Source organism: Heterodontus francisci, chromosome 2 (assembly GCF_036365525.1).
Source record: "Heterodontus francisci isolate sHetFra1 chromosome 2, sHetFra1.hap1, whole genome shotgun sequence".
Lineage (NCBI taxonomy): Eukaryota > Metazoa > Chordata > Chondrichthyes > Heterodontiformes > Heterodontidae > Heterodontus > Heterodontus francisci.
The window spans coordinates 9,737,006-9,750,740 of NC_090372.1; the positions used below are offsets into that span (position 1 = coordinate 9,737,006).

General features: G+C 44.3%; 1 protein-coding gene across 1 annotated transcript in view; it reads left to right on the top strand.

Moving 5' to 3' along the window:
* Positions 1–11,226, top strand: part of LOC137381603 (sodium- and chloride-dependent transporter XTRP3A-like) — a 60,520-nt gene extending 49,294 nt beyond the window's left edge. Inside the window, exons 10-11 of the mRNA XM_068054310.1 lie at positions 3,529–3,694; positions 9,587–11,226. Coding sequence (XP_067910411.1) covers positions 3,529–3,694; positions 9,587–9,724 — 304 coding nt within the window. The 3' untranslated portion in view covers positions 9,725–11,226. The remainder of the gene's footprint in view (positions 1–3,528; positions 3,695–9,586) is intronic.
* Positions 11,227–13,735: the final 2,509 nt, after the last annotated feature.

Here is a 13,735-nt window from a genome sequence, read left to right on the forward strand (position 1 = left end):
TGCCTACAAGGGTGGTGGACGTGGAGACAGTGAATGATTTCAAAAGGAAATTGGATGGGCACTTGAGGGAAATAAACTTGCAGGGCTACGGGAATAGAGTGGGGAAAAGGGACTGACTGGATTGCTGTAGGGAGAGCTGTCATGGACTTGATGGGCTGAATGGGCTCCTTCTATGCTGCAATGACTGTAACTCTATGACATCATCCTGCCTTCAGTTAAAAGCCAACACCATGTGGATCTGATGACGCCCTTTGTGTGTGAAATTAATCAAAGATTTCTTCCTTTTCCTGCCAAAGATCATGGCAATCTCAATTTAGCTCCTTTCCTGTTGATATAAAGGCTCCCAGTCACTCTTTGATCTTTATTTATAGAGTGAAGAATCACTGCACAAAGTATTCCATTTATTTCCCAGCCCTGCCTCGTTAAAGAATTTTTTTATCTAAGTTTAACTGTGGAAAAGTACGGCCACTCATTGTGTTGCAGTACTTCAATTAGACATCTTTTTGGCAGGCTGTCTAGTTCTAGTCTGTTGCCAATAACTCAGAAGGCGGAGTTTAATTCCAATGCTAGCAGAGGTCATACAAGCCCCAGCTCCAGCACGTGAGTTAGGAATAGGATGAGTAATGTCGATAAAATTCACACAAGCGTATTCAGGAAATTTTTTTCCAATTGGAAGCTACCAGAATACTCCTAGATTTCAACCCTATGTAAAGCTTGTGTCATTACATGTAATGAAAGTATTTTTAAAGAGCGCCGCCTTCAATGTCTGTTCTCAAGTCCTCAGGTCCCCAGATAACATTACAATGGCCTTTTTAATCCTTTCATCTTTGTGAATTCCGTGACAAGGCAGGGTAGGTGATGACCCTAAGTAAGTAAATAATTGGCTACTTCAAACTTGCCCTTTTCCTGAATTCTGATGTTTCACGAGTCCTGTTTGAGCTGTCGTGTGCAACTTTAGTTATCTTTTTATTTCTAGTCTCTCAATATATAGGACAGCAATATTTCGTTGCTCTCATCAAAAGGGGATGTGATGATAACTACATCTATACAGAGCAGAAGGTTTATTTACAGATCCTGCATTATGCAGCCCCCACTCCTCCCCTATCCCACACATCTCCCCACCCACTATTGTCCTCCCATACTCCAACACCTTCACCCCCACCTCGCCCCCCCCCCCCCCCCCCCAGACTGCACAGAATCAGTTTGTCTAGTCATGAACAAAACCATTAAAGAGCCAATGAGGCATAGAAAGACTTCTTAGTTTGAAAAGCATTTTTCACCTCGTACATCTCCCATTGAGCCTAGACTCCCTTGGATGTGCTTATAACTGGCTCTGTGAATGTGAGACAACTGGGAGATTGTACCCCCTTAACCCCACCTCACCCGGAGAGCTTCCCAGAATAATTATGGCATTCCCAAGGAGTGCATTTACCAGAGACACAATGGAGGTCAGGGGTGAATCGGGTTCCCCCAGTGGGGGGGCTCAGCAAGGTGGGGGGTGGGGGTCACCAATAATAATGGCACTATGGAGTCATTCATGGAGGTACTTGGGCAATTTCCCAGTTTCTGTTCTCGCTGTCTTCCCCTCCTCTCTTCTCATCCTCTCCTCTCCTCTCTTCTCATCCTCTCCTCTACTATCTTCTCTTCCTCCACTCTCTCCCCTTTTACTTCATCCACCCTCTCCCATCTTTATCTTGCACCTTTTCACTGCCCTACTCCCCTCGCCTCCTCTCCCCTCGCCTCCTCTCCACTTCTATCTGCTCGCCCCTCTTCTCTCCTTTTCCCTTCCTCTTCCCTCCTTTCAGTCCTCCTTTCCCACCTCTTCCTTTCTGCCCACACTCACCAGTTCCTCTTCCACTCGTCTCTCTCTCTCCACCATCTCATGTGACCCTTCACGTCTCCCTACTCTCCTTCCTTTTTGTCACCCCATCATCCTTTCTCCCTTCCTCTCTTTTCCTCCTCCCCTCTCCTCCTTTTCCCTTTCTCTCCTCCTCTCAGTCTACCTCCTTTCCTCTCCACTGCTCTCATCTGTCCTCACCATCATTTAGTCTCCTCAGCCTCCTCTCATCTCTCCTCTCCTTCCCTTCCCTTGCCCGTTCTGCCCTCTCTCCTCCACGGCCTCTTCTCCTCTACCCCCTCCTCCGGTGAAAGTATCCTTACTCCTGTGCAATGCCACGGGAGATCAGCTGGTGAAACCTAAAGTGCAGCGAACTCAGAAATGTCACATTAGTGGCAGTATGAACAGATAGATATAAATGAAAAGAGGTATGAAATAAAAATAGAGAAGTTAAGAAATACACAGCAGATCGGGAAGCATGGTAAAGCTGCTTCACCCAGGGAGTGGTTAGCATGTGGAACTTACTACCACAAGTAGTTGAGGTAATACAGATGCATTTAAGGGGAAGCTAGATAAGCGCATGAGAGGGAAAGGAATAGAAGATTATGACAATAGGGTGTTGTGAAGCGGGTGAGGAAATTAGAGAGGGGTGGGGGGAGGACAGCAAAAATGGAAATTGGGAGATTTCCCAAGTGCCTGTGTGAATGGCTCCAAAGCGCCACTTTGCTGTGAAAATCCCAAAGAGTTCCCTTGTTGAAAATAGAGACACGTTGTCGAAGCTTTTGATCTTGCACTCATCAGGGCCATCCGCAAGAATACCACTGTAAGGGAAAATAACTTTATACTGTATGAGAAGAGAGTGCTGATTGGTTGGCAAGTCAACTCTGATTGGTAGAGGCGTTGCCATGGAGAATACACCAGTTTATGGCGACTGACAGTTAACTGCCAAGCTTTGTTTGAAATTTAAACCAGTAAGTTGTCACACGCTCCCCCACACCCCTCCCCCCCCCACCCCCCACCCACTGCTGCTTTAAAGATAATGGGAGAATAGCTAAGGTCTGAAATTGCGAAAGTAAATGCTTACATGGATACATACAAATATAATTACTATGACAGTTTGTGGCCCACTTATTCACAGAACTACACTTGCACAAGTGCACATATTTCATGGCCTACTATCACCTCTGAGGCAGAAGGTTGCGGATTCAAGTCCCACTCTAGCAGCTTGAACACATTATCTAGGCTGACACTCCAATGCCGGTACTGAGGAAGTGTTGCACTGTTGGAGGTGCCGTTTTTCACGAGACATTAAACTGAAGCCCCAACAGTTCTCTCAGGTGGATGTAAAAGATCCCATGACACGATTCAAAAAAGAGCAGGAGAGTTCTCCCTAGTGTCCTGGCCAATATCTATCCCTCAACCAACATCACTAATACAGATCACCTGGTCATTATCACATTGCTGTTTGTGGGAGCTTGCTGTGTGCAAATGGGTTACCGCATTTCCTACATTGCAACAGTGACTACACTTCAAAAGTACTTCATTGGCTGTAAATGCTTTGGGATGTCCTGGGAATGTGAAAGGCTCTATATAAATGCAAGCTCTTTCTTTAATTAGCTCTAGGTATGAACATTTTTGATATTATCTGTGCTTGTGGGGTACCAATTAATTACGCAAGTATCTCTTAACAGATTCCGGAGTGATATTGAAAAGATGATGGGACACAAGCCAAACTTGTACTGGGTGATCACTTGGGTTTTCGTAAGCCCTATTTTACTTATAGGCCTAGTGATTTTTTACATTGTTGACTACAGCATGACTGGAGCACTAAAGTACACTGCATGGAATGCAGTTGAGGTATGTGCATATTCTTATTTGGTTTAGCAGTGTTCGCTTCCAAGCATTTCCTATTCCTTGGCTGTTGCGGGCACAGCAATGGCCGAACCTGCCATGCCCCAGAGTGGAAACATGTCGATTCTTTCCTCCTGTTCGGTGAGTGTGGAAGTGCAATCTCAGAGTTTGCTGCTTTCGCACTGTGGTGGAGTGAAAATGTGGAGCTGGATCCAACGTGTCGCACTGTTGTCATAGCCCAGAGAGGTCTGGGAGCACACCATATCTCTTTGTCCTCTTGGCCAAGGAATGGCATACAATGTCGATGTCAAATAGCAATGATGCTCAAACTGGCTGGTTGTTACATCAGAGTCAACTGAATGATCTATTAAGACATTCACTGTAATTCTCAGAATGGTAGATTATAATGGATTTTCCCAATCTTTCTTTCCTTTCAGTTATTCAGGGGCTGTATTTTGTACTTACTGCAGTGAGGGGTATCAGTGTTAGAAGACTGGCACATAAAATCATAGAGAGCACACTCGTGATTTCCCAATGTTAGCTTGGGACATGAAAGTCTACACACCAGGAGTGAACATTTGGATAACCTTCCTGTTCGCACCAGCATTAAGCATTCCAATCCAGACTAGTTGGGCCAAATGGCCTGCGTTTCTGCTGGATATTCTATGTAATATGTCACGTGCCCAGTGTAGGAATGGTGGAGGTTAGATGCAGATCAGTTACTTTTGCCCCAACAATGGCCCAGAAATTCCACACACCTTTTCAGTGTAACTTCAGTTCATAATCAGGGCAATTGATGTATTTTGGCAGCGGAAGTCATTTATGTGCATTTCCCAGCCAGGTCCGACCCTTTGAATATCACTGGGATTTTTTAGTCCTTCCCTGCAAACTGCCCACTGTGCTCATTTACATATATTGTAGTCAAGGTCAGTGTTACAGCTGTGCCAAATTTCCAGCTTTTACACTCAGTGCACTGGGATACAGTAGACCGAGTAGTATAAACCCCAGATGTTGCCAGGATCAGCTGGGATAGGTGGAACTGAGGAGTTGCTGAGTCCAATGAGTGTGGAGTTTCAGCAACAACTTCAGCTGGGAAAGGCTTTTTCGGGATTTTTCTGGCATTGAACTCTGATAACCGTAGACTTGCGTCTGAGTGGCCATGGGAGTGTGAAGTCACTGGTCTTTCACACATTCCCATCACAAGGAGAGCTCCTTTAGAGCAGGTGTGGCATTTCTTGTGGGACGACCCTCATGTGCCATTATCATGTAGGAGGAGCAGCATAGGAGGCACTGGTAAAGGTGCAAAAACGATTGACTGGAATTGTGCCAGCACCGAGAGGTTATACCCATCAAGAAAGATTGAACAGGCTGAGCGTCTTTTCTCTATAAACGTTTTTGATAGGCTAGATGCAGAGAAAATGTTTCCATTTGCGGAGGAGACCAGAACTGGGGACCATAAATATAGGATAGTCACTAATAAATCCAATAGGGAATTCAGGAGAAACTTTGTTAGCCAGAGAGTGGTTAGAATGTGGAACTTGCTACCACATGGAGTAGTTGAGGTGAATAGCATAGATACATTTAAGGGGAAGCTAGATAAACACATGAAGGAGAGAGGAATAGGATATTTTGATGGGGTTTAGACAAAGAAGAGGTTCATTTGGAGCATAGACCAGTTGGACCAAATGGCTTGCTTTTTTGTGTTGTAAATACTGTGTAATACTATACATCAAGGGAGAGCCAGGCAGTATTTAAGGAACCAGATAGTTACCCTTGCCCAAAGAACATACAGGCAAAACGGGTCATACGAGGACTTTAAAGAGTAGATGTGGTTAAGAAGACTGTTCTTCACCAAATTGGCAGGAGAGGAGCTGTAGCACCTATTTCTTGAGGATCTGGATGCAAGGTCATTTTCCCGCAATGCTCTCCCTGTGGTAATGAATGTGAGGGCCACACACTTATGGCACTGGCTGATTTCAAGCGGCCATGGGAATCTCAGACAGGCTGGAGTGTGTGCACGATTTATCAGGCAACTGGCAGTCATTTCTGTAGAGCTGGGGAATTCATCCCCTTTGGCATCAGAGAGCAAGGCAGCAGTGAAATCGTGCCATCCAGTTTTGTGTAGGGCTGCTGGCTTTACAAGATTCAGGGTGCAATAGATGGGTCTGATATTGCTTTGCAAGGATCTACAGAAAACCCCTTCAACTTTCCACAGGAAGGGCCACCACACCCTGTATCTGCAGATTGTCTGCAACAAAAATGCAAAGGATCCTACACCTCATTCGCAAGATATGCTGGAAGTTGTCACAATGAATTTGTACTTTGCGATTCAGGTCCTTTTGACATCTTCAGTACAGTAAATCATGTTAGCAGTTGGCTTATTGGTGTCAATACCATGGATAATGACAAAACTAAGAGCAGCCCAAGAACTCTACAATGAGTCATGTGCCCCTACAAAGAGTGGTTGCTGAGAGGACCATCAAGATCTTAAGGGACACTTTTGCTGTTTAGACAGGTCAGGAGGCTCTGTAATATACTGTTCCCTGTGTGTCACACGTACGTATAACTTGCAGTGCCCTGGGCATTTACCTAGGGCTGGACATTGCAGGGGAGATGATCCTGGTGGCTTTGGAGGTGGAAGTACTTGGACGAGAGCATCACAACTATTTTCACTCAGAGAACTCTTCAAAGTACATCAGTGCACATTTTGTCGCTGAAATCTTCTCTTCTGATTAATAGGGTCGACCTTTGACACCGGTGCCTTACCTCCTTCTCCCCTTCCTTTATAAAAAAAAAAAGGAACAATCTTTCTATCTATCATCCATCCTAGGACATCACATAAGCCCTGTTTGCTTCTACATGACCGTGCCAACATTCATCACCTGTTGAAAGTGTCAGCAGCAAATAAGTGAACCTATTCCTGTATGGTTCTAACCTCCTTGAATCACAAATCACTAAAATGCATATTGTATTTTAATACAAACTTCAAAGTGAACCAAAGTCAATCTTCTCTTTCCGAACACTCTGTTACCCCAGGGTCATGCTTTTTGTCTTTTTCTAATGCTTCCCCTGGCAGCCTGTGGGATAGTATTGCGAGAGGTTGTTGCTGCCCATGTTCTACAAACAAGTTATGGTACGAAGGTGACTGTCCTCTCATGGCAGCTTGCTCCTGGGAGGAAATCGTTGCTGGCTCCATCTCTGGAACTTGCACCTGAGCAGAATGGTGTTTCCTTTTAGGTTCTATCTGCTTGGCTTTCTGAGAGGGAAAGCCAGAAACCTGGCACATGCTGCTGTCCTGACAGACTACAGTATCAAACTGTTGCCATTCCACTTGGCCTTGGATCTGTGGCTACACTGATCAGCGGGATGGCTGGTCTGGTGGTTGCTATCCAATTCTGAAAGTCCTGGGAGATGGCAGCATCAACCACCATTGTCAGTGCAAACATCACGGCCTGGAAGCTGGGATGCAGAGTGCTGAATATTTAGAGATACAGCACTGAAACAGGCCCTTTGGCCCACCGAGTCTGTGCCGACCATTAACCACCCATTTATACTAAGCCTACACTAATCCCATATTCCTACCCCATCCTCACCTGTTCCAATATTCCCCTACCACCTACCTATACTAGGGGCAATTTATAATGGCCAATTTACCTATCAACCTGCAAGTCTTTTGGCTGTGGGAGGAAACCGAAGCACCCAGAGGAAACCCACGCAGTCACAGGGAGAACTTGCAAACTCCGCACAGGCAGTACCCAGAATTGAACCCGGGTCGCTGGAGCTGTGAGGCTGTGGTGCTAACCACTGCGCCACTGCCGCCCAAATTCTCTCCTCTACTACCACCAGAGCTGCAGTCTGTGTTTCCATTAACAACAAAGAAAATCTTCCTTGATTTTGCCGCAAAAGGAGAGCCATAGATTCGACTCACATCTGCCAGTCGTTGCAATCCTTCAACTCCCTCGTCATCCTCCTCCTTGTCTTCAAGATCATCATAGTTCACAAGGGTGTAGTTGTGTGTCTGTTCCTTCTCTTCCTCATCATTCATTGTTTTGGTGGATCTCCAGGATAGGAAAGTACAAACTTAAAAATAAATTAGCTTTATCCCCTAAGAGAAAGGGGTGGAAACTTGGGATTGTGTTGAGCTTCACGGGGATGCCTTGCCCACAAGTAGGTGTCAGTTACTGGTGCCAGCACTATGTCTCTACGCTTATCATCTCTTATGACGAGCAGAATGCCTCTCCACAAGCACCATAGCTTCCCCCTCAGAAGCAGGGGATGCCCACTCCAGTGGCCTTCCTCTGACGGGCATGGTGTGCCATTTTGTCTTGTAACAAGATTGAGTAAATTAAGTAAAGGCTAGCGGGTGAGGAATGTGTGGTAAGTGGCATGGGAGAGTTGAAGTAAGTGATATCTGGTGGTTATCACCCACAATGTGGAGGAAAGGTTTTAGGGCTCTGCAAGCAAGTAACTGCTGTTAGGGGAAATGGGTAATATACAATCATCATCGAGCAACTTTATAGAAAGGCCATTCAACAAAGGCATTGACCACAGAACAATCCACACTGCAGCTTTCTTAAGGCTCCAAGATGAGCAACTGTTTGAGCTCGTAGGATTTAGTTAGTGCATTCTGATTGCATTGCCCATCCCAAATAATGAAGGTCTCTCTCAGGAAGCATTTGCTTTGGGAGTGTTGTGACTCAGAAGGGACATGAAAGCTTTGAAAAGGTTATAGAAGTGATTTACCAGAATGATTTCAAGGATGAGGGTTGGCAGTAACATGGGTAGACTGGAGAAGCTGGGATTGTTCTCCTTCGAGCAGAGAAGGCTAAGAGGAGATTTGCTGGAGGTGTTTAAAATCATAAAGGGTTTTGATACCAAATAAATTTTATTTATTTATTATTTAGAGATACAGCACTGAAACAGGCCCTTCGGCCCACCGAGTCTGTGCCGACCAACAACCACCCATTTATACTAATCCTACATTAATCCCATATTCTCTACCACATCCCCACCATTCTCCTACCACCTACCTACACTGGGGGCAATTTACAATGGCCAATTTACCTATCAACCTGCAAGTCTTTGGAGGTGGGAGGAAACCGGAGCACCCGGCGGAAACCCACAGGGAGAACTTGCAAACTCCACACAGTCACTACCCAGAACTGAACCCGGGTCGCTGGAGCTGTGAGGCTGCGGTGCTAACCACTGTGACGCCCAAAGAGAAACCGTTTCCAGTGGCTGACTGGTGGATAACCAGAGATTTAACGTGATTGGCAAAAGAACCAAAGACAACATGAGAGAAAGTTTAGTTAGGATTTGGAATCCACTGCCTGATCAGGTGATGGAAACAGATTAAAAGTAGCCTTCAAAAGGGAATCTGATAAATATTTGAAGAAAACTTTGCAGGGATGTGGGGTAGGAGCAGGGGAGTGGGACTAACTGGATTGCTCTTCAAAAGAGCTGGCACAGACTGGATGGGCTGAATGGACTCCTGTGCTGTACCATTCTATGGATCAATGAAGAAGCTCGAAGGAGAATAGCAAGGGCCCAATTCCTTGCTTCCAGAGAAAAGTGGAGGTCACAGAGAGGGGACAGCGGGAAATCCATTCACTTTAAGGGGCTGTGTGCCTGCGATTTTCTGCCATGCAGCATCTCTGAGCACTGCTTCCTGTTTGGAGGTGCAATTCTGGAACTGAGCCTGTAGGTTTTGACCAAACAGTAGCTCACCAAGCTATCTTCTGTTCACCTGTGTGGATTAACTATGTGGGTGTAAGCTTGTAAATTATCAGTGATACATTATTCTGCTTAATTGTAGTGCACAATATGTGATATGTCTTGCATAATCCGGACCAGGTACATTTTATTTTTAGACATTCGCTCTAACATTATATCTTACAGGGACGATCTGTAAAGCTGGAATATCCTCCTAGTGCCTTGGCTGTTATTGGACTTCTGGTGGCTGTTTCCACAGCTTGCATTCCTTTGATGGCGACAGTAACATACATCAAGAAGAAGCTCAAAAAAGGAAAATATTAGGATTAAAATGTTAACTTGGATGTCTTAAAACCATATTTTAAAGAAGCATTCCTTCTAGGCCCCTTGAAAGATAACCTGGTTATTTTTTTTTAAATGCACACTTTTTGATCATTTTTAAACTGTATGTATTCAAGAAAGCATGAAGGATGCAAATTCTGTGAAGGGTGGCATTTGTTTTTTAAAAGAAGAATTGTATTTAACATTGTTATACTCCTAAGTCATCAATAAAATTTATAGCACAGTCCCCACCACCAACACTGTTCACACTTAGCACAGGCACTGCCCATATTGGGCATATAGCGCTGACCATATGTCACTCCGCTCGGAGTCAATGACATAAGAGCCACTTAAAACATGTTATGCCCGCTGACTATTTCGGGCAGTTCAATAAATTCACATCTCGTTGATCCTCCTGTGTTTACCAAGTCAGGAGTGTGATGGAATACTCTCCACTTGCCTGGATGATCGCAGCTTCAACATCATCCAAGACAAAGCAGCCCGTTTGTTTAACACCCCATCCGCCACCTTAAACATTCACTCCCTCCACCACTGGCGCACAGTGGCAGCAGTGTGTACCATATAGAAGATGCACTGCAGCAACTCACCAAGCCTCCTCTACCACCTAGAAAGGCAAGGGCAGCAGATCCATGGGGAACACCACTGCCTGCAAGTTCCCCTCCAAGTCACACAGCATCCTGACTTGGAACTATATCGCCGTTCCTTCACTGTTGCTGGGTCAAAATCCTGGAACTTGCTCCCTAACAGCACTGTGGGTGTAGCTACACCACATGAACTGCAGTGGTTCAAGAAGGTGACTCACCACCACTTTCTCAAGGGCAATTGGGGATGGGCAATAAATATTTGCCTTGCCAGCGATGCCCACATCTCAAGAACAAATTTTAAAATTCAGATGCAACCGCTAACAGTTCTGAGAGGCAGTTGCTCAGTGGAGTTTTCAGGCATCTACATCAAGCCAGTCTTTTTTATTAAACGGCTTGGTTAAGTCTGATAAGCTGTTTCATTGCTAAAGCCTATTATTAACATCAGGGCTCCCACTATAAATGGTGGGGGCTGTACTGTTGTACCCATGTCAACCATCCAAACTGTAAGTTGACACAGACCCAAGTGTCTTTGGCCACTAGGAAAGGGCATGAGGACAGCAGATTGGCTTGGCCTTAGTTTGTTTCCTTTCGCTGTAACTCCACAAGCTGACTATGATGGGGAGCCCAGTGTGTGGGGTCCCATGTGTTTGCAATTCAACATGTTTGACAGAAGGACTGCTAAAGTAGAGAATTTACTGTAAATAGTAATGTTAATAACTGGAAAGATCTATTGAGCAATTATTAACTTTTTACTGATAACATTGGTTGTTTTAAAAGTGGCAATGACATTTAAATGGATTTATTTTAATATATTTTGGAAGTTCTGTATGTTGTTCTGAGATGGACTGTGTAAAGTTATAGAAGTAAAGTGTCTCCTAAATGGGGATATTGAAAATTCAAGCTCTGGTACGGTATTATCAAACTGTGATTGTGATCTTGAGAGTATGGGTAGTCCTGTTACTTTCCAAACACAGAGAGGTACCAGGCATGTTAGCTCACATGTATAAAGGCCACTGGTCTTGGTGACTGTCATCACTTTTCAGTGATCAATCGGAATCTGAACTGGACGTTTTACACTGGCTTTTGTCCAAGTTGGATTGCAGGAAACGAACATCCCTGAGCAGGCTCAACACATTACTAAAACCGGTTCCCTTAATGCTGCAGTAGACTGGGGAAAACTGGGATCAAGTTTCCGCCACTAGGATAAGGAAATCTGATTTAGCAGCATGAAGACCAGGAGCAAGCTCAATGGGCTTTGAACAGAATGAAGACCAGTGTAAAGGCAACTCAAGAAAGACTGAGAAATGTGCTAAATAATATTCTTTTGTGTGTGTGTGTGTGTGTGTGTGAGCTGCTTGTGTAAAACACAAAATCAGCCCAATACTCATTGGCAAATGCATGAGAGGACAGTTTTGGTTTCTTTTTTCAGAATCCAGTGCCACTCTTTTTCTGTGCTATTTTCAAATGTATTTATTTTAGGAACGCAAATGGTATGTTAGCTATTGTTACAAAGGGATTGGAATATGAGAGTAAAGAAGTCTTACTACAGTTATACAGGGCAACACCTGGAGTACTGTGTGCAGCTTTGGTCTCCTTACCTAAGGAAGGGCATACTTGCCCGAGAGGGAGTGCAACGAAGGTTCACTAGACTAGTTCCTGAGATGAGTGGATTATCCAATGAGGAGAGATTGAGTAGACTAGGCCTATATTCCCTGGAGTTTAGAAGAAAGAGGTGATCTCGTTGAAACATATAAAATTCTTAAGGGGCTTGACAGGATAGAGGCTGGGAAGATGCTTCCCCTGGCTGCGGGATCCAGAACCCGGGGTCACAGACTGAGAATAAGGGGTCGGCCATTAAGGACTGAGAGGAGAAATTTCTTCACTCGGGGTTGTGAATCTTTGGAATTCTCTACCCCAGAGAGCTGTGGATGTTCAGTTGCTAAGTATATTCAAAACAGAGGTCGATAGATTTTTGGATACTAAGGGAATTATGGGATAGTGCAGAAAGGTGTTTAGGTAGAAGATCAGCCATGACCTGGTTGAATGCCAGAGCAAGATTGGAGGGCCTCCGCCAGCTCTTATTTCTTATGTTCTTATGGTCAGCAAACCCCCAAAATGATCTAAAAACAAGAAATGCTGGAAATACTGAACAGGTCAGGCAGCACCTATGGAGAGAGAAGCAGAGTTAACGTTTCAGGTCAGTGACCCTTCATCAGAACATCAAACAGATCTGAACAGTTCAGAACATGGTTGTGGGGTGCGGGGAGTGGAGGTGGGGGGTTGGGGGTGAGGCGTGTCGCTCTACACTCCGCTGCCATGTAGATGACATTGTAAAGATACTGTTGCTGTGGAAACATCTCCAGAATTTTCTCAGATTATGGAGTTTGCTGTTTCTAGTCTTGTGTACCTCTTTGGAAACATTATTAATGTATTTCAGTTCTGGGGCGAAATTACAAAGTATCTTTGAATTTCATGTGCACGCACGCACACACTTAACAAACACATTCAACATTTATACAAACACAATTATTCAACTACTGGCAATTCATGTCTTTATACACACACACACATATAATATATATATATATATATATATATATACAAACATGGACAGTCATTCCATCCTGCTCTCATATCTTTAAGCCTATGTGGAAACTTAAAAATATCAGAACACAATTTCACTATATTTTTGATGGGGTGGGAGGGGTTGGAAAGGAGGGGAAAGAATTGTGGTCCTGCCTTAAAATGGAGACGGAGTGCAAACATGGAGTTTGATTTTCATTGTTTAAAATCTCCTTTCATCACACACAACTGAGTGGTGGAGGAAGAGAATAAAGGTAATTTTCAGTTTGCTGCATGGGTGGTAACCTGGTGGAGTAGATTGTCCACCCTTGGAGATCCCACCTGTTTTTTGTTCCATAGGAGCAGGAGGAGGCCATTCAGCCTCTCTAGCCCATTCTATCATTCAATTAGAGTGTGGCTGTTCTGCATAGTAACTATCTACCCGCCTTGGTTCCATAACTCTTAATACCCTTGCCTAACCAAAAAAAAAACCTCAATTTTGTAATTATCAATTGACTCCCAGCCTCAACAGCTTTTTGGAGGAGAGAATTCCAATGTGTGAAGAAATGCTTCCTGACATCACCTCTAAATGTTCTAGCTCTAATTTTAAGGATTTGTTCTGGAGTCTTCCACCAGAGGAAATGGTTTCTCTCTATCAACCTTATCAACACCACCACCCAGGGGATGAAGTTCAAAATTACCCTCACTAAGTTTACTTATAAAAAGCTTCCTATCATGGAGCATCCCGTTGTAGAGTAAATTAGCAGTTGAATTTTACACACACACATCCAGCTACAAAAATTAGGCGATTATACACAGTCCCACCAAAATACATTGTGACTCAAAT